This window comes from Neodiprion lecontei, chromosome 2, assembly GCF_021901455.1.
Source record: "Neodiprion lecontei isolate iyNeoLeco1 chromosome 2, iyNeoLeco1.1, whole genome shotgun sequence".
Classification (NCBI taxonomy): domain Eukaryota; kingdom Metazoa; phylum Arthropoda; class Insecta; order Hymenoptera; family Diprionidae; genus Neodiprion; species Neodiprion lecontei.
Window position 1 is genome coordinate 41,205,212 of NC_060261.1, and position 22,426 is coordinate 41,227,637.

The window sequence follows — 22,426 nt, forward strand, 5'->3', positions numbered from 1 at the left end:
TTTGAACTGGAAATTTTGCTGTATCGCCGTCAACTTCTCGATTCATAAATTTGATATTCTACTTATTGCACTCCCGGGAATGCAAAGTACAGTAGTAAATAAAAATTCCGTCTAGTGATACAGGGTTACAAAAAGATTAAGGTGCTCCTTCCTGTAACGCCAGAAGTATCGGAGTGTGATAAAAAATGTATTTTATTATCGTACATAGATGGTACAATTTACAAAGACAAATGACATTATAAACAATTCTATTTCAAACTTAGTGCTATATCATAGTTCACTTATAACGACAATATACAATATATACACAGCTGTGCTTAGTACGCCTACTTCACGCGAAAGTGATTACCATCCTCAATATACATGCGTTGTGCGTATAGTTCCTTTCCTGTAGTTGGTAAAGCTACATTTATAAAAAGTAATTAAACTTCCAGCAATTCTATTACGTAAGTTTAGTAATAACATATAAGACTGCTAAATATTTCTCAATTACGAAAAAATGTGGTTCGCAGTTTGCAGTTCAAGTTGATCAACGATTGATTGCTGTAAACTTTTCAGCTAAGCATTTTATGACAAAGTGCATGTTTGTGAGAGATAAGCTTCATATATGTATACATACTTCATCTGCAACCGAATTTTTAGATTTCGGATATTCAATTGAATTACCTTCTATTTCCTTGCAAAGCAGATTCAATTGCTCAATAAAACAACAATATTTCAATCATTCGTTAAATGCATAATAAATACCTAGTAGTGATTAGCTAATGTATTATGTATTAGAATGGAAGGCACGAGGAGATATGAGAACTAGAATGTTCGATATGTATTGGGAACGAAAGTATGGCGTTGTGACATCTGCTGCCAGAATAATGCGTTGCTCTAAGTGGGACATATTTCATTTTTAAAGAACTCTACCGTCGTATTTTTTGCGGTACATTGATTCCTTGTTGAACAACTAAAGCTTCACAACTTGCACTAAATATTGTCATATTGCTAGGCCCCGCCTTGACGTTCGTTCCCAATAAAATTAATATGACATTTAAACGACCATCAAATAACTATATAAAATTAGTCATAACATAAAATAAAGCTGTGAAGCAACGAAGTGATCACTGTATCAATCTCGATTAAAAAATTGCGGAAAGTGTGAATGTAAGTCTCAAATAATGCTACTAGCAAATGTGTTGTTTTTTTGTGTAGCGTGCTATTTCACTCACGCGTGATTTTTCTTTGCACATACTGGTAGTGTAATAAAAATCGGTCGTAAGAAAGCCCAATTGGGTACGGAGAGTGCGGCTCATTGCAATTTATAATCTACATGTTCCATTTTCATTAGTGTTGTATAGCGTACTTTTCATTCGTATTAGTTTTTCAGATAGTCGACATGGAATGTGACAGGTACAAACTTCTCATTTTAAACGTATGCCAAAAAAAAAACCATTAATTTTGAGATTGGGAGTAGTGCTTGACGAGAATTTTGTACATAAATACTACATTGATTGTAAAATTTTGTACAAATTGAAAGGTAGTTTATTACGGGCCGTAAATCAGGACACACGGACAAATGTACCCCAGTCCTTTTGATCTGTGATATCTAATTAGGTGATTCAAAGTTATGGAGATATTGGATCTGGATATGCGAATAAGATAAAATTAAACGTTTGCATTATGAGGCTGATACACGTGACTTCAGTCTTTTGCTCAATCTTTGGCTTTCGTAACAGATATACTGCGCGGTTTGATTCAATCGAATTACGGTAGAAGACCGAGTAGGATCGTTATCAGTGAATGTTAGCAAACGAAATATCTTCCAGTCCTATTATCCTGTCATCTTCTAAATTATCTTGCTCTATTTTAGCACTTAGTAGATGCTGCCCTCTCCGCAATTTTTTTACCACCAACGTGTCTAGCTGATGAACACGTTTTAGATGAGTTTTCAAATTACCTTTCTGGCTAAACGAAAAATCGCAATGAGGACATGGATATGGTCTATCCCCTGTATGATGTTTTTGATGTATTTTTAACGTGCTCTTTTGCGTAAATGATTTAGAGCATAAATTGCACTTATACGGCCTTTCTCCAGTGTGAATACGCTTGTGCCGCTCAACCTGGCACGGTTTAAGAAAACTTTTACCACAAATATCGCATTCTCTTCTAAATTGCGTTCTATCAATTGTCAGTTTCTGGTTACTTTCCTCAGGATCCGACAAGGATGCCATTTTCCCTGGATCTATTTGCATGCAGTCATCGAGTTCCAACGTCCCGTGCGACTCGGTGCCGCCATTTTCCATGTTCTCAGTCTCATATAAAACTGGCTGCGAATTCGAATCACTCATTTCAGTATTACTTATCAGAGATTGCGTCGGCGCTCTTAACGACTCCGGATCTATGAGCTCTTCAACGGTAGTTCCATTTTGTATAACATTCGTCTCAGCATCAGGCATCTGTTGTAACATCGGGTCGTCAGATTGGATAGTTACCAACCCGTGAGCAAGGAGGAAATGGAGATTTGCGACAAGCTCATTGCTCTCGTTTAATGACAACATTGCGTTATTGTTCAATATCGTTCCGTCTGCGTTGAAAGTAATGTGGGGCGTGATATTTTCGGTTAATGCGTTAGTCTCAATCGTAATCGAATCGATATTCCCATATTCTTCGGCATGAGGCCCCGTCGCCTCGGCATTAACATTATTTCCTACCGATCTTTCGAGTTCGGCAGCGACACCAGCTATCGCAGCAATTTTTCGCACCTTTGGCTTTGGCTTCGAGGGATCTTTGTGCTCCCTCATGTGGGTTAGTAAATGCACTTTTCGGTGCCCTGATGTTCTGAACCGTAAATCGCACGTTGGGCATTTGAAAGGTTTGGATCCTGGAATAAAATATTCAGGGACAGAGTTGACGTGGTTTGCTTCTGTCAGAAGTACTCGATAGAAAATATTACGTGATAGTTACCAGTATGCAATCGCATGTGGACCTTAAGACTGCCTTTCGTTGTGAAAAGACTGTTGCAAACGTGACATGAGAATGTCTTTTTTCCAGTATGTACTTTCATGTGACAATCTAGTGTGCATTTAACAGCAAAACATTTATTACAATACTCGCATTGATAAGGTCGCTCCCCTGTGTGCGTTCTGATATGTCTAACGAGATCGCTTGGTTTCCGGAAAGTTTTCGGGCAGTATTTGCATTTGTTTGTGTAAACTTTTTTGTCCTTTTTCAAATCGGTTTCCTGGAACAAGATGAGATGGAAGAATTGAGACATGTTTTAATGCAAATTGACGGGCTGGAAATAAATGTCATGTCAAATGAATACAAAAGACTAACTGTCTCTTTCTCGGCCACTGCATCCATAAGAACTTTTTCCGAAATAATAGAATTGTCTTCTAATCGTATATGAGGAGGGGCCAAGTAGTTGCCGTCTATTGTCAACGGATCCTTTTGCGAACTGTCCGGTTCTACGGTATTTAAACTTGTGCTATTTTGGTGGAATTCTTCATGAAGTAACAATTGAGTCTTATTTTGAAATGTCAGATCGCACGTTGCACACTTCCATAATCTGCAAATTGAATGAAGCGAATAAAAATTCATGCCGCGAGAGATTTCGTCATAAACAGAATTAAATTTACTCACATTTTATTTGTATGGATTTTTAAATGCCTACTAAGTCCTCCATTCGTGCAAAACTTCAGAGGACATTCTGTGCACTGAAATTCTTTGATGCCTTTATGTGTTTTAAGATGATCCTAAGGATAGATGTAAGATCGTTAGCGCAATGATCACACATCCGAGGTTTTATTGGTAGGTATATTCAACATGTAGACATTTCGTAACTACGTACCTTTAAAGCGACTGCGGTGAGTCCTGTTTTACTACACATGTGACATTGCAATAGATTTTCTGATTCTGCGACAGATGCTAGTTCCTTATCCTCAGGTTTTTGTGCCATTTCCAATGTGTGAATCTTTTTGTGAGTTCTTAACTGACTTTGCTTATTGAAAGTTTTATCACAGACTTTGCATCTGGTATGAGTTTAAAGAAATGAGAATAAATTACGTATAAGTATCCAAAAGCCTAACTGAGGAAAAAGTATTACAGTCCAATCTAAATTTGCTTACTTGTAGGAAGGAATTTGCGATGGTTTTTCAGGCAACAAAGATTCAGCTTGGACGGCGATATCCTTGACCGTTTCTTCCGACGTTGGTACGTCCAAGCCGTCAGTAGTATCTGCTTTGGCTATAACTTTTGGATATTTTGGACAGGCTTGAACAGGACGAGATAATTCAGGACACGATTGCATAGAACTAACAACCATCAAATGTCGCGGTTGTTTCGACTGGCTATCGTCCGGCATCGATGTCGTCGTTGTGACAGACACTAAATGCTGCTCTTCCTGAGCAGATCTAGGCAAGATACTTGCCATACTTGTTGAATTAGCTGGAGTAATACCAATGTCCATCTCGTTTTCCCCCTGTGAAGTGGATGAGGCATTTGACAATTCAAAGTGATACACAATAATTATAAAGTTGAAGTATTCAGCTATGAGGTTGTATGATTGATACGAACCTGAAGTGCGATATGGCTCATGTCGAAGGAATCAAACTGTGGTGCAAATATTCCACTGTTTATTGTACCGCTGGTAGAAGTCTCTACGTTCTTTGAGTTTTCGTAAATAATATTTAAAATGGGTTGTTCTCGTTGTTCTAGGGAGTTCGGCGAGGTCTCGCTTATCTGTCTAGTCAAATTTCCTCCCAGTCCAAGGTTCATACCAATGTTGAACAGTTGCTGATTCAAAGTTTCTTCAATTTCGCGAATACTTTCCTATACAGAGTTGATAAAAGCGACTCACAATTAAAAAACACGTTTATTTTAATTACCACGTTAGCAAAAAAAAATTAAAACAAACCGGCGTGAGTGTCTGGTCCCCAGAATAATTGGGTAACGTTATGGTTCCAGTTTCATCCGCATGCAGGGTTTGGGTTGGGCCTAAATTAATCGGTTCGACAGCAGGCTGGGCTTCTGAAAGCATCGATATTTTTCAGTAATATTGGAACTGAAATTTTGCAAACCGTAATTCTTGGGTGTTTCAACTTGTTTTGCTACAATTGTTTACAGTTACAAAAAAGCAGATCAACACTTGGTCGAACTTACGGTTAACGATCGTTTGTATCGGATTGTTCTGAGGGATCAACGGTTTATCTTTTTCAACTGCAATAGTGTGAAACTGATCGGAGAATGCTTGCGAAAAATCGGGTGCCATTTGCGGTTGGAATGTGACTTCCATTTCTTCAGGTAGTGTTAAATTTTCGGATAGTACCGTCATCGCCGGTTTATCCTGCAGCTGATTAGGCTGTTGCTGTCCCGACTGCTGCTGATTCAACTGCTGCTCATAGCAAATGAAAATATAAATTATCGAGCCATTGACTGGCAGAAATATATCTAGTTAAAATACGCAATATTTTCTAAACACACCTGCTGTGCGAGTTCGTGTTTATGTATCTTCATGTGCTTCCTACAGTTCACCGACGTCTTGAATGTTTTGTGACAGTAAGGGCACATGAATGGTCTCTTATTACTATGCGTAGCTAGATGACGTTTCATACTGCTTTGTGTAGAAAATTTCGCACTACACATCGAGCAATTATAAGGTCTTGACCCTTCGTGGGTTTGCAAATGAGATTTCAGTACACTGTTGGAAGTGAACTTCCTGTGAACACAGAGCAGAAACAAATCATAATTACCTGCCGATGAACTGAAATATATGAACAAGTTGTCGATTAAAATACCTGTTGCATTTTTGACACTTATACGGTCGCTCTCCAGTGTGTCTTCGATAGTGCTGTTTCAAGTGGCTCATTTTTCTAAATGCCGCAGGGCAAACCCAGCACTTGTGAGGCCTGGCAACGTCGTTACTATTATAAACTTGCTGATGTTTCGACTGGACCTGAGCAATACTGATCTTGTTCCCAGCGTCTGTGATGATTAACGGTTCCTCAAGCACTATAGACGGAGCGATTATTTCCGTCTGAGGAGTTGGTTTTGTTTTCGTTTTCGCATGAGATTTCATGTGGCTTTTAAGTAGGGTGTTAGCACTGAAAGATTTATCGCATATGTTGCACGTGAATGGTTTCACACCCGCGTGAATCCTGCAAAAATTCAATTGAACAATAGAATGAGATTTAATTGAAGAATGAAGTAATCGTTGCATGCATCTTGCGGCAATTTAGATACCTCATGTGTGTCGTGAGACTGCTATGACATGCGAACATTTTGTTACAATTACAGCACATGTACTTTTTTACTCCCGTGTGCGTCCTCTCGTGTGCGATCATCGTTGATTTCACTGCGAAAGACCGGGAACAATATGAACACTGAAACACCGATAATTATTGGTATATAATCCCAATTTTCCAAGTTAGAAACAGTTCAATTATTTCCTCAAATAGTACCTTGAACGGTTTTTCCTGCGTATGAACACGTAAATGGCGTATTAAATCCGACGGTTTCTTGAATTCTTTGTGGCAATAAGAACAAGTATACCACCTTGTATTTCCGATGGTGCGTTGCTTGATCGTAACATATTTTCTATAAAGAAAACACCTCGTTGTAAATTCAGATCATTTCCATTACACATTTTTACATTATTAATAATTACCTCGTAGCACTGTCTATACTGCTGTCCAGTAAGGTGACCATAGTGGTCTGTGCTTCACCCTTCTTGGGTGTTTGCACCTCTGTAATCATATCGACTTCATAAATGGCAGCATAAAATAGACATATAATAAAAAAATGATACGAATGACTCTGTACCTGGAGCCGGCTCTTTGTCCTTGCTGGGTAATCCACTGTTCTTCAAAGCTTGTTGCAGTATGTCCTTATTTGGAGAACTGTTTGCCGTAGAATCGGCTGGATTTTTAACTCCAGATTCAAGCATGGCCAGCTGAGACATGACTGTATCGACAGTCGCTTGCATGTCTTCTGTTGAGCTGACACAGCTTTGTGGTTTCTGGTTTGAGCATGTGAATCAGCGTTTACAGGTATGACAGAAAAAAGACAAACTGATTTCATGAGTGAAACGTTTCACTCGTTCGTAGTTGTAATTTTCACGAATAATATTCATTATTTGGTACAAAACTACAATGAACAGTTCTGATGTCGGAAGTTTTGCTGTTCATGGAATCGGAGCATCAGATAGAAGGTGAGACTACATTGACACGCAGAGTAACTTATCTGGTCGAGATTAAAAATTTTTTAACAACATGTATCTTTACCGGATTTGAATGCATTTTCTTCATGTGGGCGTTGAGGCTTCCAAGTTTCTTGAATGTACAAGGACAGTACGTGCATTTGTAGTAAGGCTTGCCATCCGGGACGTTATGGACTCTGAGTATATGAGCGTTCAAGTTTCCTGTATCAGACATAGAGAAGTTATCATCAGCGTCGATTGTATATTCTCGAAGATCTCGAACTTTATTTCAAACTTATTTACCTTTTTGGCTAAATTTTGCGTTGCAAAAGCTGCAATTGTGCGGTCGAAATCCGTTGTGTTTCCACATGTGTATTTGAAGGGATCCCTTCTGCGTAAACGCTCGAGTACAAATTGTACACTGTTGAATAAGAAAAACAAAACAATTCAAACTCAAGCTCAGCAAACCTTGGACTTGAAAAGCATTGAAAACTTAATAAAATCCCAACGAACCTGGAATGGTTTCTCCCCAGTGTGAACCCTTATGTGGCGTACAAGCTGACTCGGTTTTTGAAATGATTTCAAACATATTTTACATTTGTACATGGTCTTCTGCTTGACCCCTTTCTTCGTCTGCTTTACTAATTTCGTTTGTAACTGAATGGGCAAACAAATAGTAAGACACGTTAATTAATCTGCAACCTGTCAGAGACAGATGAAAATTTATAGGTTTATCATGGGTGGAATTACGAGGTTGAATTTATGTAGGTACTCACTCTATAGTGTTCGCGGATGTGCAGACGATAAAGTGCCGGCTGTGTAAATTGTTTGTTGCACAGTTTACACTTTCTAACATCGTCTGTGGTCCATTTTTCATTGTGCAGTTTTAAATGGGCATCAAGTTGTGCCTGAGATCGAAACAGTATAGATTTAGTACATCGATTATCGATACAGCAAAATCACATACGGTGATAAGAGCACAAAAAATTTCAGTGAACAATGTAATTAAATATACAATAACTTTTTCAATAAACAGTCTTGAACAGACTTGACATTCTAAAGCAACGCATTTTTATATTCAAAATAAGTTTTCGAATTTGGTAACTAATTTGAGGGTGAGATTTGTAGCGAAGGAGAAGGAGTGGAAAATCGTAATAAGAAGATAATAGTAACAATCGTGTGTGTATACCTTGTAGTAATGGGCGCTTAAACCAAGCGCGAAATGAAATACTTGGGAACAGATGAGCAGCAATGCAAAATTCAGGCACTCAACCGTAAGTGACATCGTAGAAATCAATTTACTACGTGTTTGGATACCATTATACGAGCATTTACAATATCGACAAATAAATCACTTCTTCTCGTTGTCCTGCACGTTCATTAGAATACACGAATTTACAATTATTTCACACACAGACACACACACACACATATATATATATGTGTGTGTGTGTGTGTGTGTGTGTGTGTGTGTGTGTGTGTGTGTGTGTGTGTGTGTGTGTGTGTGTGTGTGTGTGTGTGTGTGTGTGTATGCATATATATAAAGGTCGATATAGCCGACCGCAGCAGATGTTTTCAAATTAGATTCAATTATTCACGCATGTACACAAATCAATTGAACATATTTGTACTTCACTGAATACATAATCGTTTAACGTCCACGCATGCAAGTACGTATTATATGTAAGATGTATACTCATTAGAGATTTATGGATTCGGCATTAGGTGGGACGAACGTTTGTCACAATTTAGCGATAATTCCACATGTAAACAGTTGTTAATGTCAAAAAATTACGGGGTAACGTTTTCGCCGAAAAAATGTCTATCATTTTTCTTCTTCACTGCCCGAGACGTCGAAAGAAAGTGAAAGTACTATTTTTTTCCAGTCCAACTGAATATTATACATTTGTAAATTAATATTCCACACATATATTCGCAAGATTTAAATCCTAGCTCGCGCATAAAGGCAACTCTATTCCTTCGAATAACAGTTTTTCAACGTGTCACATGCATCACTCTACAAATTCTTGTGCAAATCGCATCACGGAATATGATAGTAAGACGAGGAAGTCTACGGTTGGTAAAACGAACTAAACGGATATCCTTTCGGCGGGTCGACTAACGATTGCAAAATTCCAGCAGATTTAGATATATTTTTAATTTGCTGAGACCATAACGATGAGTGGCGTATATGAACTGTACGTATATTTATAAAGTACTGCATCAGGACGGGGTTTTAATATCATTATCACAGCAGAGTTCAACTTTTATCTAAAAGAGCTGCATTCAGGAAGTGTCTGATACATCGCCCACCGTTATTTGTATATAGGTATACATATATTATACGTATATTACGCACATATATGGTGCATTGCCGTTTGCGTACATGTATATTTCACGTGCTTCTTATTTCAACTCTCTACTGCACGCGTGATAAATAATCGAGCATACAGCTTCTTTCGAATAGATCGATACGTCTATCGAAGGGTATTTAAAAAATTGATCGACAAATTTACTCGCTACACGAATTACGTGGAGCTGATTCCTTCATGTTTATATTACCTAATAACTATGGGTCGCTCAACATCCACGACATCATTGAAAGCTAGCGATGTTTAAGTACCCATATTAATGACTGTAGAAGGCATCGTCACGCTTAATAACTAGTCAGGGTTAATCCGATAAGTGATACATTTGTCGACATAACCGTGGCTAAATTTTTCTATTATATTCTTGTTACACGGTACGAATATCAGTGTTGCAAGAATATATTCACTGACAAGTATGAAGTTCTTTGCGCGAAACATCTAATTTATGTCAAACGCAGCAGACTCAATTTGCGACAAATCATACAGACGGATGACACTACCCGGTGTCTGTTGATCGAGACAACGAATATTTTACTCTACACGATTCTCGTTCTTTCACTTTCTAACGCGCTGTGCACGCGTAAAACGTTTTTCCTTAGTTTTTCATAAAAATGGCAAATCTTCTTCGCCATGCTTATACCGTGCATTGAATTTCTTCGAACTGCAGGGTCAATCGGCTTGGGGTTAACGGCATCATATTTATAGTTTACAATGCACATAAAAGACAGAAGTGAAGTTGGATTATGATTCGTTTCAAGTCCGTCACGTACGAAGGCTGAGGTCATTCGATAGTTTCGATTCATCTATAAATAAATCATTTTAATCAATCAACTCGGGCAAACTTGGACTTCACGTGGAGCAAAAGATATTTTCTCTTTTTTGGATTTCCCCTTTTTAATTGATAAATAACATATATTTGGTATTCTTGTCTATTCAGGGGTAATATAAATATTTCCACCTTACTTGGTATATCAGCGTTTTATTAAAAACATAAAGATCGGTTAGTTTCGATAATATCCCGCCGGCGTGTTACTTTTTTAATAACGCATAATATTTCTGCCTTCTGTTGTAAAAGGTTTCTGAATCTATATCGGCGGCTACGGCTTATCTCAGAAGCTAGTAACATAACGTATGAATGAGAAAAAAAAACAACAAAACAGCAATAAAAAGAAGAAACTCCCCCTTCCCTCTGAAAAAAAAGAAAAAAAAACCACCACCTACCACGTCTTATCTTTATCTGAGTTCTCTCCATGGACCGAAGGTACTTAACGTGTACTTGTGTTAGTGTACAACACACGATTCCCACAATCAGACTTGCGGGCTATATGCACCTACACGTAGATCTATGTCGTTATATACGTAGCGAAAAAAAGGTTCATAAGGATATTCAATCAATGGAAACGCAGTCACGAGGTATTCAATATAAGTTTCAAGATAAACTGTTATCTGATTATACGCATTTTATGGGGTTTCGTTTATAAATATTTATATCCGAAATTCGAACGTACAATTATATAGCCAATAAAGTTGTAAAGGGTAGTGAAATTTGTCCGAAAGTTCGTCGTCGTCGTCCCATATAAAGGCATGGTAGCGATTTTTTTCTCGTTTAATAACTCGCCTCCGTGGAAGATTCTGCGTGCATATGCAGTACGCATATAAATCATCCGAGTCATTTCTCTCGTTCATGCACATATATGTATACCTATGCACTACGCATGCACCATGTATCCTTTATTATTAAACAAGCCGAAAACCTTTTTGTTACGTGTATACGACGCGGATATATGTATGTATAATAATGATGAGCTCGTGACGTTTAGTTTTATTCTGCGATAAACTTTCGCCGACATGACGATGGGGAAGCCGCGAACTCGCCTCCGGATGTTCTGCAGGAGCATCTCGCTAGCGGTCAGATGCAGCAACAGGTTTCGTAAGTCACGTCGTGATACGGGTGGTATAAATTCATCCGTGAACCATGGCGTTTGTGCCGTTGTTGCATTCTGTGCTGTTATGAGGCTTTGCTGCAGCTGCGTTATTCCGAAGATGAAGATAACAGAAGTAAGCAACGAAAATAATGAAGACAAAATTTTGAAAAAAAAAAAAAAAAAAAACGAATACGAAACGAAAGGACAAGGTCCGAAAAAAGCTTCATTACAGACGCGAAGGGAGAAAGAAAAATACTGAGAAAGACACGTCAGCCGTTACGTGACATATTTTGTGATCTGACGTCATGCAAGCTTCTTTCTCACCGCTCGTATAAATGAGATGCAGCGCAAGCCGAGAGTTCGATAAACGTGTGTCTCATCGTCAGCGAGGACAACAAAGAAGTTTATACACGATACAGTTCGCATTTTTATTTTTTTTTTTATACCACTGTACCTTCCACATGCAGATTTGCGGCAAGGATCGCTTGCCCGCGATCTTTGCGCGTATATGTTGTACCGTACTGTACTGTACATGTACGCATTGGGACGATTACGTCAAACTCGCAGAAACGGAAGGCGTCGAATAAACAAATAACCCCCCGCTCCTCCCCAGCCGGCAACTTGTTATATAATTATTATTATATACGCTGGAATAAATAACGATGTCTTTTCTCCACGTGCATGGGTCCGAAATGTACAAATAAAATTTCAAAATTTCACACCACATTTAGTTTTCATTTCATCCTATTACGCATAACGGAAGTCAATTTTTTAAAATACAGAAAAAAGGTCATAAAAATTTGTTGGATCCTTAAGACAAGCTTTTAATTTTGAACATTCTCTAAGTTATCGCGACTTTGTTTTTTCAAATTCATAATTTTCTTCCCTTTGTATGATTCAATATTAATCGAATTCGGCGCTGCTAATGTTTCACAAAATTTCTCGACTTTTACTCAGGATTCTCAGACGCGTGTCTAACTCTCTCGAATTCAACTTCGCGGTACTTTGATGCGTTATACACGCCTTCACCCACGCCGCCGTGCGAAAACACGTGCACTTCACAGGCAGGCAGTCAGGCACGTAAGAATTCGACCGAAAGCTATAAACGGTATAGAGTCACGGTTTAGACTGCCGGGGTTTATAATTCGCACAAAGAAATGTCTCGCGTTTTCGAAGTTCAACGTTCGGGCCGCAGTGGCCGCGAGTTGTAATAGGGTAGGAATAACTGTAAGGTACAACAAGAGAAGCAGAATGTTGTACGGACGGAATGAAAAAAAGAAAAAGGGAAGGAAAGAAAAAAAGGAAAATAAAATTGAGAAAAAAGGCGCCCTGCGAGTTAGGATCCCTAGCGATCCGGTGCAGGCGGTTCCTTCAGAAGATTTTAACCTTGCGCATAATATTACGTCAGCGAATCTTTCGCGAAGCTCCACAGAGTGGCAGCGTTTTTCGACCGCTCTCTCTTTCTCATTGCCCGCAGCATCATCCCGTTCCGAATATCTACGAGGAGGAAGAACCAGTCCCCCAAACCCTTCTCGAAGTACCTTAACGATCCTTATAATTACACAGGCTGTACACCGTCCTCCGATGAACGTACCTGTAAAAGCTGAGCTTTCACCGTACGCGCAGGAAAGAAGTTTAAAACTCGCGTGGAAATAGAAAAACAAATTTAAAACCTCGGCACGGTATTCGGCGAAAAAGCTCGTCGCACGAATTGGCGGGATGAATTTGTCGAGATTCGCAACTGGCACTGTTTCATCTGTTACACGGTGACTAAATTTTTGTACTCGTCTGCCGAATTTTCTTCATTTTATGTTAAATTTCCGCTTTTATCCTTTTTTACGCACCAATCACTGTCACACGCTGCAGGTAACAGGTCGCGTCGGTAAGGCGGATGATCGAGAAATTGGAGGATCCAGTCACGACCGTTTAAATTCGCGGAAAATTAATGCACGGTCCACCCCCACGTGCTTGGCGGGCAAAACTAGGTCCTGCTTATACTAGACGAAAGATTCTCGCGTGGCCGACGACACCGAACGCGGTCGGTGACCAACTGTCAATGGTAGAACACGCGGCTTCGCCGGATCTGCAGCGGCAGCGGCGGCAGCAGCAGCTATACTCGTCGAAGAAGAGGAGAAGGATGTTAGTCTCGGAACGGATTTCGGGCAGCATCCGTTACAATTTTTAGTGAAAATTTTATGGTCAGGTGATTACAGGTTTCGATCGGTTTTCGACAGGGTTTCGAAACAATTCTGAAAGACGTTGCTGGAAACGGGAGGATTGATGAGATGAAGGGACATACTTATTAGGAGACAGTCGAAGAAGGAAGAAGAAAGGAGGAGAGGATCGAGGATCGATGAAGGAATTTTTGTCTCGGATTTCAATTTAAGAGGTTGACGTTACTGACGTTATCGAAACGGAACATTGGGAAAGAATGAATATTTTCCTCTTTTCGCAATAATTGTGAAGAAACACAGATTTTATAATATGAATATGCTTTATTTTATCACGGTTCACCGAATTCAAAACAATTCCAAAATTGCGAAATAACGAATTTCCTTAGCATGAATCGTTACGATAACCTTGTTAACTTCAACGTGATTCAAATTTCATCTTGTGACGTTATTAATACGGCTTGTTTTAATCCCACGATGTCTCGTGATTTCCGACGCTGCGGTAATTAAAAATGTAAGTATAACCAAGTTCGAATCGTGATACTGACTCATTCGAATTTACAGTTACGAGGACGACTGTCAGGGTTTGTTAGTAAGCTTTAATTATAAGATTAAATATCCCAAATTATTACCACCATTTTGAGATCGAGAATTGCCGAGTAACGTAGCGTGAATTCTTCGGACATCTTGAAGTTTGTATTTTTACAAAACAATAATAAAATCGTTCAAATTTCAAATAATCTCAGAATATTTCTGACAATGTGATAAAGAGAATTCGATTACCATAAACCAAAGAGATTCAAGAGAGACCAAAATCTGCAACAAATTATTCGCAAATATAATCCCAGAATTATATTTATCACAGGTGATAAAAATTTGAAGAACTGCTGATTCGGTTGTAGGATGAAAAAAAATTAAAAAAAAAAAAAAATAAATAAAACATTACGTTGCACAAACGTTTTAAATCTTTGGTTTTGAATGAAATCATTCGTCCATATCTCATCGTCCGTCAAAATTAGCGTCGAATATTGCACTTAACGTTCGAAAGCGAGCCGCACGTGTACATCGGATTAAGTAAAGATTATAAATCTGTGTCCGGGAGTCGGTAACCCATGTACTTGTAGCGTCAACGAGACTGTCTCTTCTGTATAATCGTTTTTGTGGACAAAACGTGGGACTCGTTTTCATTCAGAGCGTATACAAGGTCGCGGAATGATCTTACTAATTATCGTTACACGAGGCCGAACGCGTCAGAGAAGGACCGAGTGTCGACGCTAGCGGCAAAAAGTGTACAGATATAGCGAATATGATCCAAGTCGTGCATCGATTATACAAATTCCAACAATAGCCTGCGTGGGATTGAGTTATATCGCCTTGAATCGGCCCGCGAAGGAGCGTTAAAGCGAAAATAAAATTAGTGAATAAGTCAAAAGTCCGCGTGAAATCTATACACCTAAAACCAGTCAGCGGTAATCACGATTTGATAGTCTAAACAGATGTAGTATAGTCTAAACATTCGGCCGTTGACTCCTTCAAGTTTCTTCGCGCTTCTCTCACGATTATCAAGATCTTCACTCCGAAGTGACACTTTGCTCTTTGGCTCTTAAGATTGGAAGAAAGATTTTAATCGGTAGAGAGTTTAAATTTTGTACAATTCACTGATAACTCCGTTTGTTGTAATTCAAATTGAAAAAAAACCTTCAACCTTCGGTAGTTTGTTAATATTTTCGGGCAAATTATGCATGTTTTTGCTACGCGGGTCAGAGATGATGCGATGATTGATGAGCCATTGGGTTGCGTTGATAATGGCTTGCCCCGCTTCGAATGGTTCTGCAGTCGATAAATTGACGGATTCTGATTCCAGCTAGTTGGCGAAGCGATCGAGTTTCGGTGGTAGAACACACTCGAATTTGAATAAGTTTTTCGGGGTTTCGAATGTTCGACGTCATCTGGCCGTTGCATGCGTGAGGATGAATGGTGGGCATGGTGCATGGTGTTGTTGCACATGTGTAAAAACAAGAAGCTCTGCGCTGGTGGGTATAAATTCGTATACAAACAGTCTGGCGTACAAACATTCGTACTAAATTATACCCGGAAAATGCATTAAAGTTCGTTTTTAGTCGTTTCCCTTTGATTCTTCTATTTCACGCGTTTTCAAGCTGATGGAAACGGTCTGGATTTACACAACCAGTCGAGATAGTTACACGGAATGATTAATGTCGACTTACAGACTACTCCAGCAGTGATGACTGAAATTTCTCAACTCATCGTACGATTTTATCAAGAGAAAGAGCCACCAAGTAAATTTCCACCCTTTTGATACATCGCTTCTTTCCAGCTGTGCGGTGAAAAATAAGAGCAAAGACGTTTTGCAGAACGATTTTGTAACGACATAATATATTTGCCTTTGGCAACCGGATGAAACCACCGAAAAGATACTGACACTGCTGCTCTAGGGGAATAATTTGTCACGTGCTCGAATGTACGAAGATCGGCTGGTTTCTTGCGTATACCATTTAATAGAAATGATCGTCGTTGTTTTATGTTTCTTTTTTGCGAATTGACACACACGCGGAGTCTTATTAGAACAATATACAGTATATGCGCGGTATACAGGGATGTGGGTTGTAAAACTGCAAGTAGGCGGTTGACTCTGTCAAGTTGTCGTTATTATACACATCAGCGTACGGTGCAGTTGTGGCACATGTTACGCAACTGCATCAGCATCGTTGTGGCGGCATATGATCTCATCATAGATCTTTCACGCGACAAGTATCATAGAGGAATGTGATCTGTTCATAGAAATTGAAACAATCATAGCTCACTAGCGGCAAAGTGTATTTATATATAATATATAAAGCATTTTAACGAAGTGGCGGCAGATAAGAGGCGCGCTATTAAAAATCGGTATCTATTTAACTAGCTAGAACAATAAAAATGATCCTTGGATATGAAAACATCAGCCGCGTGTCGGCGACGCGTCGGTTAGGAAATACGACGATATATCAGCAATTGGCTAACATTAGTATAATATAATACTCGACGCTAGCAGTATTCCAATATCACGCATGGTTTTTACGAAAAAGGCAAGAGACTGGGAGAGACTGCGAAACAACCTTGGAGAATTTTTTACTGCTGCACCTACAACTCGCGTTATTATACAATAGACGTAAATACACAAATTCGAGCACGGCTGTCTTCCCGAGATACGATCAAGACGCGAACTATACACACACACACACACACACACATATATATATACTTATGTTACCAAATTTTAGGATATATTCGGCTAACCATGTCAGGTTTACACAAACTTGGACAAAACTTGTCGCTTGTATTTTTCCGTGCAAACTGAAGCATTTCGTAATTTCATTACGGGCGTGAAGAGAAAAATAAATAATGAAAAATATCCCTACACTTGGAATCAAGAAACAGTTGTCTCGATTTGGGTAACAAACAATTTAAAAAAAAAAAGTATTTAGACCCAGGGTTCATTGGATACTGGGTTAAACGCTCTCGTCGCTACCGCTGGCCGCACGTGTTCTATCTCGAGTTTTCTCGAAATAAAAACAAATCAGACTGATAGAAATGCTGTACAGATTATTCGCGAGTTTATAGTATTTCTGTTTTCTTTACTCCGATTTGCTGATTATTCAAACTAATCTATCGAGTCGCACCGTTAGAGGGAAAAGAAAAAAAAAAAAAACATTTTCATTTACGCGGAAAAAGATAAAACTGTACATTTTTTAATAACACAGATTAGATTTGGTTAAATTATATACAATATAGCGACGTTGGGAAGAAAGTTGCGTAACTTAACAAAGACACAAAGTATTTTTTCATCCATACTACATGTAACGCGTCCGAATTTTGGAATGCTTACAAAATATTGGTAAATCGTGACGGAAAAGTTTATCCTTTAATTTAGATGTGTCGACGGTTAATGAAAGAACCGTTTGTTTTTTCTAAATCGTTTAATCGTAGTTACATTAAAGGCGTAAAGATAAAGCTAGGGTCAAGGAGGCGCCTCTTACCCAAACTGGTACTGATATACATGCACCGAATAATGTGGCTAACTCTACATATTCGGTGAAACGTTTTGGTACGTACACGTTATAATACTGTATATTTTACAACACAAGATGCTGCGTACAGTAGCTTTCTATAACTCTCCGCGATATATGAAAAGCAAAACAAGAGGAGAAAAAAATACTCGTATGAAAAATATCATTTAGTGAAAATGAATTAAATTTTTCGGCTTTTTTAGAGCAAGAGTTAATCTCCTCGGTGCAGAGAGGAAAACAATCTGTGATAATTGAAATAGTGAATGCGGAGCACTCTCGGCGAAACTGCGTTGCGCAATGATCTCGTATAAAGAATAGAAGGCTGGAAGAAACGGCGATTTCAGACCATGTTATCAGTAACTCGGTCTGCACGGTCAGCAGGAATGCGGCAAGGTGTATCAGAGAGTAGGTCGCTGATAATCCTGAGGTGAAGTTAGCAAGCGGAGGATGGGAGTTGGTTTCAAGTTTAGGAGTCGACTGCGGCTACATCGAAGTTTTAAGCTTGTTCGAAAATTGCGCTGCGGGAATTATTTAGGGGTATGATTAAAGGTTGCTCACCTTCGTCGTGAAGGCGTCTTCGCACTCCGTGCAGAATAGGTTCTCCTCCTTTTCGTGCAGCAGCATGTGAGACTTGAGGCTCGCCATTCGGGCGAACTTTCGACCACATTCTGGACACTTTGGTTCACCGATATTGTGCGTCGCCATATGAAGCGTAAAATTAGTCTGCAACATAGCCATTGTGCAGATTTAACAGAGCATGCTTCAGAGGATATTTGCTGGCATGTAATTTACATTTTAATTCACGGATAGGGGGCAATATGCAACTAGGTAGAAATATCTCGATGCCGGATCAAAATCAATCAAAGATTCGAAAACATTTCGAGAAACATGTTTGAAAAACTGTTCTTCATTTTTTTTTTTTTTTATTAGCAACGAAATCTTACAATTTGATAAACAATCTAGAAGTCCTAATTTTTATTAATCACTCATCAATCATTTGATATATTCATTCGAGCTCGAACGAGAAATTATTCAACTGTATTGCATTAAGGACTGTAGGGAAAACAAAAAAGTTCCAGCTTTAGAAATAACTATTTCTGATACAATTATTTCAAATTACCGAGGTTCTAACCGAAAATCGATTTCATAATTGCGACCGAAGACACGAAAAAAACTTTACAATGCAGATTTTATGTTTCATCGAAACCGCAGTCATTTTTGGATTGATTTGGCAGATTTTTTTTCGGTTGCAAAGTACTAAAGGCTTTTAATTAAGTTCATTATCCTTGAGCAATATAAAAAAGCGACTTCATATGTTTATCTGATCCGTTTAAGGAGTTTGAAGTATCAGCAGTTACTATTTTCGGATCATGGAGCGATTTGCCGAGAATTTGTGGCCATGTTTCAAAGTAATTAAGAAAAATTAATTTTTCACAACTTACAGGAACGTTAAAAGATGCGGGACATTTCGGACAACGATGCGGTTTCTCTTCTGCATGTTGCTCGGTATGTCTTCGAAGTAACATTAGTCTGGTGAATCCTTTACCACATATTTTACACTTGAGGTTATTCGGATGCTGAAAGTAGAGAAACAGACAATGGAACAAATCCAATTAGTATAAATACCACGCAAAACATGTGAGACGAATCCAACAGAGAAATAAAAATAATTTTCTTTATCCTTCCTAAATCATCGTCAAATTATAAGTCTGGTATTTTTATGAAGAATATCTACAACACTGAGAAATATCTTTTCCAATTCGCAAACCTACCGCCGAAGGTGGTGTACTTCCATCCTTTCTTGGTCTGCCAGGACTTCGTTTGACAACAGGTGGAGGAAGTGGAAGAGCAGAGGACACAGGGGTTTCGAATATTTCAAAATTTTTTGTTTGTAAACTGTTAATTTCTGTCACGCTAGGGGTGAGTTCGACGGTAGTGCCACCAGCGTTCAGTTCAATGGCTTTTGGGGCAAAAGATGGCTGCTCCGGTTCGGTTAAAACAGGGATGGTCTGGTAACCCTGTGTCGTAAATAGAGCTGACTGTTGTGCTGCATTATCCGCACTCATAGCTTCGAGCGTTACTTGAAATATAGACTGTAACAGCAAAAGCAAAAGGCAGATGTTCAATGTGTTTACCGTCTTTACACTTGCATCAATTTATCGTCTACCCTCTTGTTCGATACTCACGCTTCCTTCGTTCGTTTTCATCGGAGCTGCTGTAATCACGTTGCTTTGCTGAATGGTCACCGGTACAGACATGAATTCCAGAATTCCGTCATCCCGCTCTGTGAATGTGAACCACAAAATTCAGTGAGTACAATTTCTAAGAGTTGAATAGCTGTTGTAACTATTATCTTTACAGTTTAAAACAACTCTTAGCCTTGAGTTTATTGTTCATTTCTTATTTACATAATAGAGACTATTCAGATCAACATATTTCTGATATTTACCTGTGACTGCCAGAAGAGTTCTGCCATCATCAGATATTATGAAACCGAGCGGCATCGATTCTGTGCCAGTAGTCAGCTGCTCGGTTAGAATAGCTTGCTCCGACAACATTTTGCTGGCTAATCAGATACTGGAATAAAAATTGTTGTTGCTGTAGCATAAATCTTTGTTCATGTCTGTTCTACAAACTGAAAAATCAATCGTTTATAGTCTCAGACAGTTTCAGGACTGCAAGATTTGAGGTTAGGACTCCAAGTCATTATTGTAATACCAGTCTGAATTTGACAAATAAAAAGAGGACTTGGTGGGTAGAGAGATTGCTAAAAATAAACGGTCAAATACCTAATGTCTGTTCAAATATGCCAGAATCTACAACGAAGCGGGCTCAGCTTTTTCGTGCGAAAGCGCGAAAATAACCAAAAAATTGAGTCAGTTATGAATTCGATATGATTTATGATAGGTGAGGGATTTTCAAGATGCCGTCGACACGCAGTCGGCGTCGTGTTCAACGGAAACATTTCGCACGATATAATTGAACCCGGAACGCTGCAGAGATTGATTATTGTTTACAAAACTCGATAGACTTGAGAGTGCGAAAAGTGACGTCTGCGTTGTTACGCCTCGATTTGGCGAGATGGATATGTAGGTCCAAACAGATGAGATCAACTCACGGTTTTAAATAATATTACCAGAACGTACCTGTCGTTTTAATTATTTAACAAATTTTTAATCCACTACCCGATCGATTCACTACTCGGGACTGTCAGAATCGTCCATGTGTTTCCATTGAAAATTGTCTCGTGAGATTATTTTCTTTCAGAAATGTAAATATGGCGGAGTAACACAATCTTTACACCCGATGCGTAGGCGAACTGGATTGGGTCGATTGACCGCATGTGAATTGCCTCGTTAGTTACTGGATTTGGCAATTGGCGCTGCTGTCGCTACGGCGGGACGCGCAGCGCAATTTTGAATGTCGGTTTCTGGAAGACGCATCATCACTGGTTAACTTGACGATTGTTAAACTTGCCCTACACATCCCATCATTTTGTTTATTTGTATGTAGGTGTAATAACCACTGGGTATTCTGAAAGATTATGGTTGTATTAATACTTTAGAAGTAATAGATATTTTTGCTTTAAAAATGTGAGTTCCGTCGCGACCAAAGAGGAACTATACATTGTACTACGTTTTAGAAATAAAATTATTTAGAGAGATATTCACACCGGATTCAAATGTTGTACATCCTAATTATACTCATAAATTGCGTATCAATTACACTTTTCAAGTTAAAGTAACTGGAGAGCGATCGATAGTGGAGCGCATACTTGAAAGCATGTTGATCGTTGAATAGATAACAGCCGATTGTGGTACCACGGTGTGAAAATATTATTGTTATACACGATTGTTACTGAAGCTGGAAGCTAGTAAGCTGTTAATTATAACTCCAGGTTGTACTGACTATACAAAACTCACAATCAATCAGTCGTTCGAGAATGAGCTCCCGATTCTCATCGAAGCTTCTGTTCTTGACGGTGCATTTCATCGGTATGATATAAAATCATTTCATATGGTAAACGTTTTCGGTACAACCGATTCAGTTGTAGAGGATTCCGATCCTCTAATTAGTTAATAACTCGAGTCATCATTATTTAAATACATTCATGCCATACCTTGCTCGATATTTTTATTGCAATCATCAACTCTCTGGAAGTAGTCTACTGGGTATGTGGAGGATTTGACGTGACGACGATATACAGAAACAATGGACATCCTCAGCAAAATTACGCTTCCGCGGAATGTCATTCGAGAACCGATGCATTAGGGCTGCCCTTCATTGCTCCTAATGGTTCTACTTTTGGTAAAATCTCAGACGTTGAACAATGCGTGATGATCAATTACATTTGAACTCGGAGTTTATTGAGTTGAATCCGCGTCATTAGTCTCGATCGAATTGAAAATTTATGACCAATGATTATTCTAGAACCGGAAATAGGATTGCTGGTTCCGAGTTGCCAGATAGGACTGAAGCCAAACTGTCCATGGACTTCCCAGGGTTGGGAAATCACCGGAGGGTCAGATCCTAATTTACCACCGTTAAGGTTGCATCATGGTAATTACGTAATTCAACTTTTGATGTACCCTGATGAACCAGCATGCGATGATATGGATTGAAGATCCGACATTGATGCAAAAATGAAATTTACTTCTATCCACAGAATCCGTTTATATTCGCACCAACGGTGTTGTAACATCGCAGCTTG

General features: G+C 38.9%; 1 protein-coding gene across 3 annotated transcripts; it reads right to left on the minus strand.

Annotated features, from left to right (window-relative positions):
* Positions 1-174: 174 nt before the first annotated feature.
* On the minus strand, positions 175-21,017 carry LOC107225984 (zinc finger protein 236). 3 transcript variants are annotated; one of them, XM_015666643.2, is made up of 25 exons: positions 20,862-21,017; positions 20,165-20,292; positions 19,902-19,999; positions 19,488-19,808; positions 19,158-19,292; positions 18,274-18,438; positions 7,960-8,091; positions 7,697-7,840; positions 7,487-7,604; positions 7,269-7,405; positions 6,808-7,003; positions 6,653-6,731; positions 6,447-6,582; positions 6,229-6,368; positions 5,784-6,143; positions 5,470-5,704; positions 5,149-5,380; positions 4,904-5,016; positions 4,564-4,818; positions 4,116-4,468; positions 3,839-4,019; positions 3,631-3,743; positions 3,325-3,556; positions 2,953-3,229; positions 175-2,869 (listed from the first exon to the last, which is right to left on the minus strand). In XM_015666643.2, the coding sequence occupies exons 2-25, from the start codon at positions 20,271-20,273 to the stop codon at positions 1,782-1,784; spliced, it is 5,349 nt and encodes a 1,782-aa protein (XP_015522129.1). In that variant the 5' UTR covers positions 20,274-20,292; positions 20,862-21,017; the 3' UTR covers positions 175-1,781. The 3 variants fall into 3 exon arrangements, with proteins under 3 accessions (XP_015522129.1, XP_046586975.1, XP_046586976.1); XM_046731019.1 differs by lacking the exon at positions 20,862-21,017 and adding an exon at positions 20,505-20,760; XM_046731020.1 differs by lacking the exons at positions 18,274-18,438; positions 19,158-19,292; positions 19,488-19,808; ... (1 more) ...; positions 20,165-20,292; positions 20,862-21,017 and adding exons at positions 8,373-8,552; positions 13,151-13,509.
* Positions 21,018-22,426: the final 1,409 nt, after the last annotated feature.

What these genes read in the sequence shown, in the direction of transcription:
- LOC107225984 (XM_015666643.2), bottom strand. Translation starts at nt 20,273, where the DNA reads ATGTTGTCGGAGCAAGCTATTCTAACCGAGCAGCTGACTACTGGCACA. An exon ending in AGTATAGACAGTGCTACGAG is followed by an intron (nt 6,583 to 6,652) that starts GTAATTATTAAT and finishes TTTTCTTTATAG; the next exon opens with AAAATATGTTACGATCAAGC. An exon ending in CAGTGGCCGAGAAAGAGACA is followed by an intron (nt 3,230 to 3,324) that starts GTTAGTCTTTTG and finishes ATCTTGTTCCAG; the next exon opens with GAAACCGATTTGAAAAAGGA.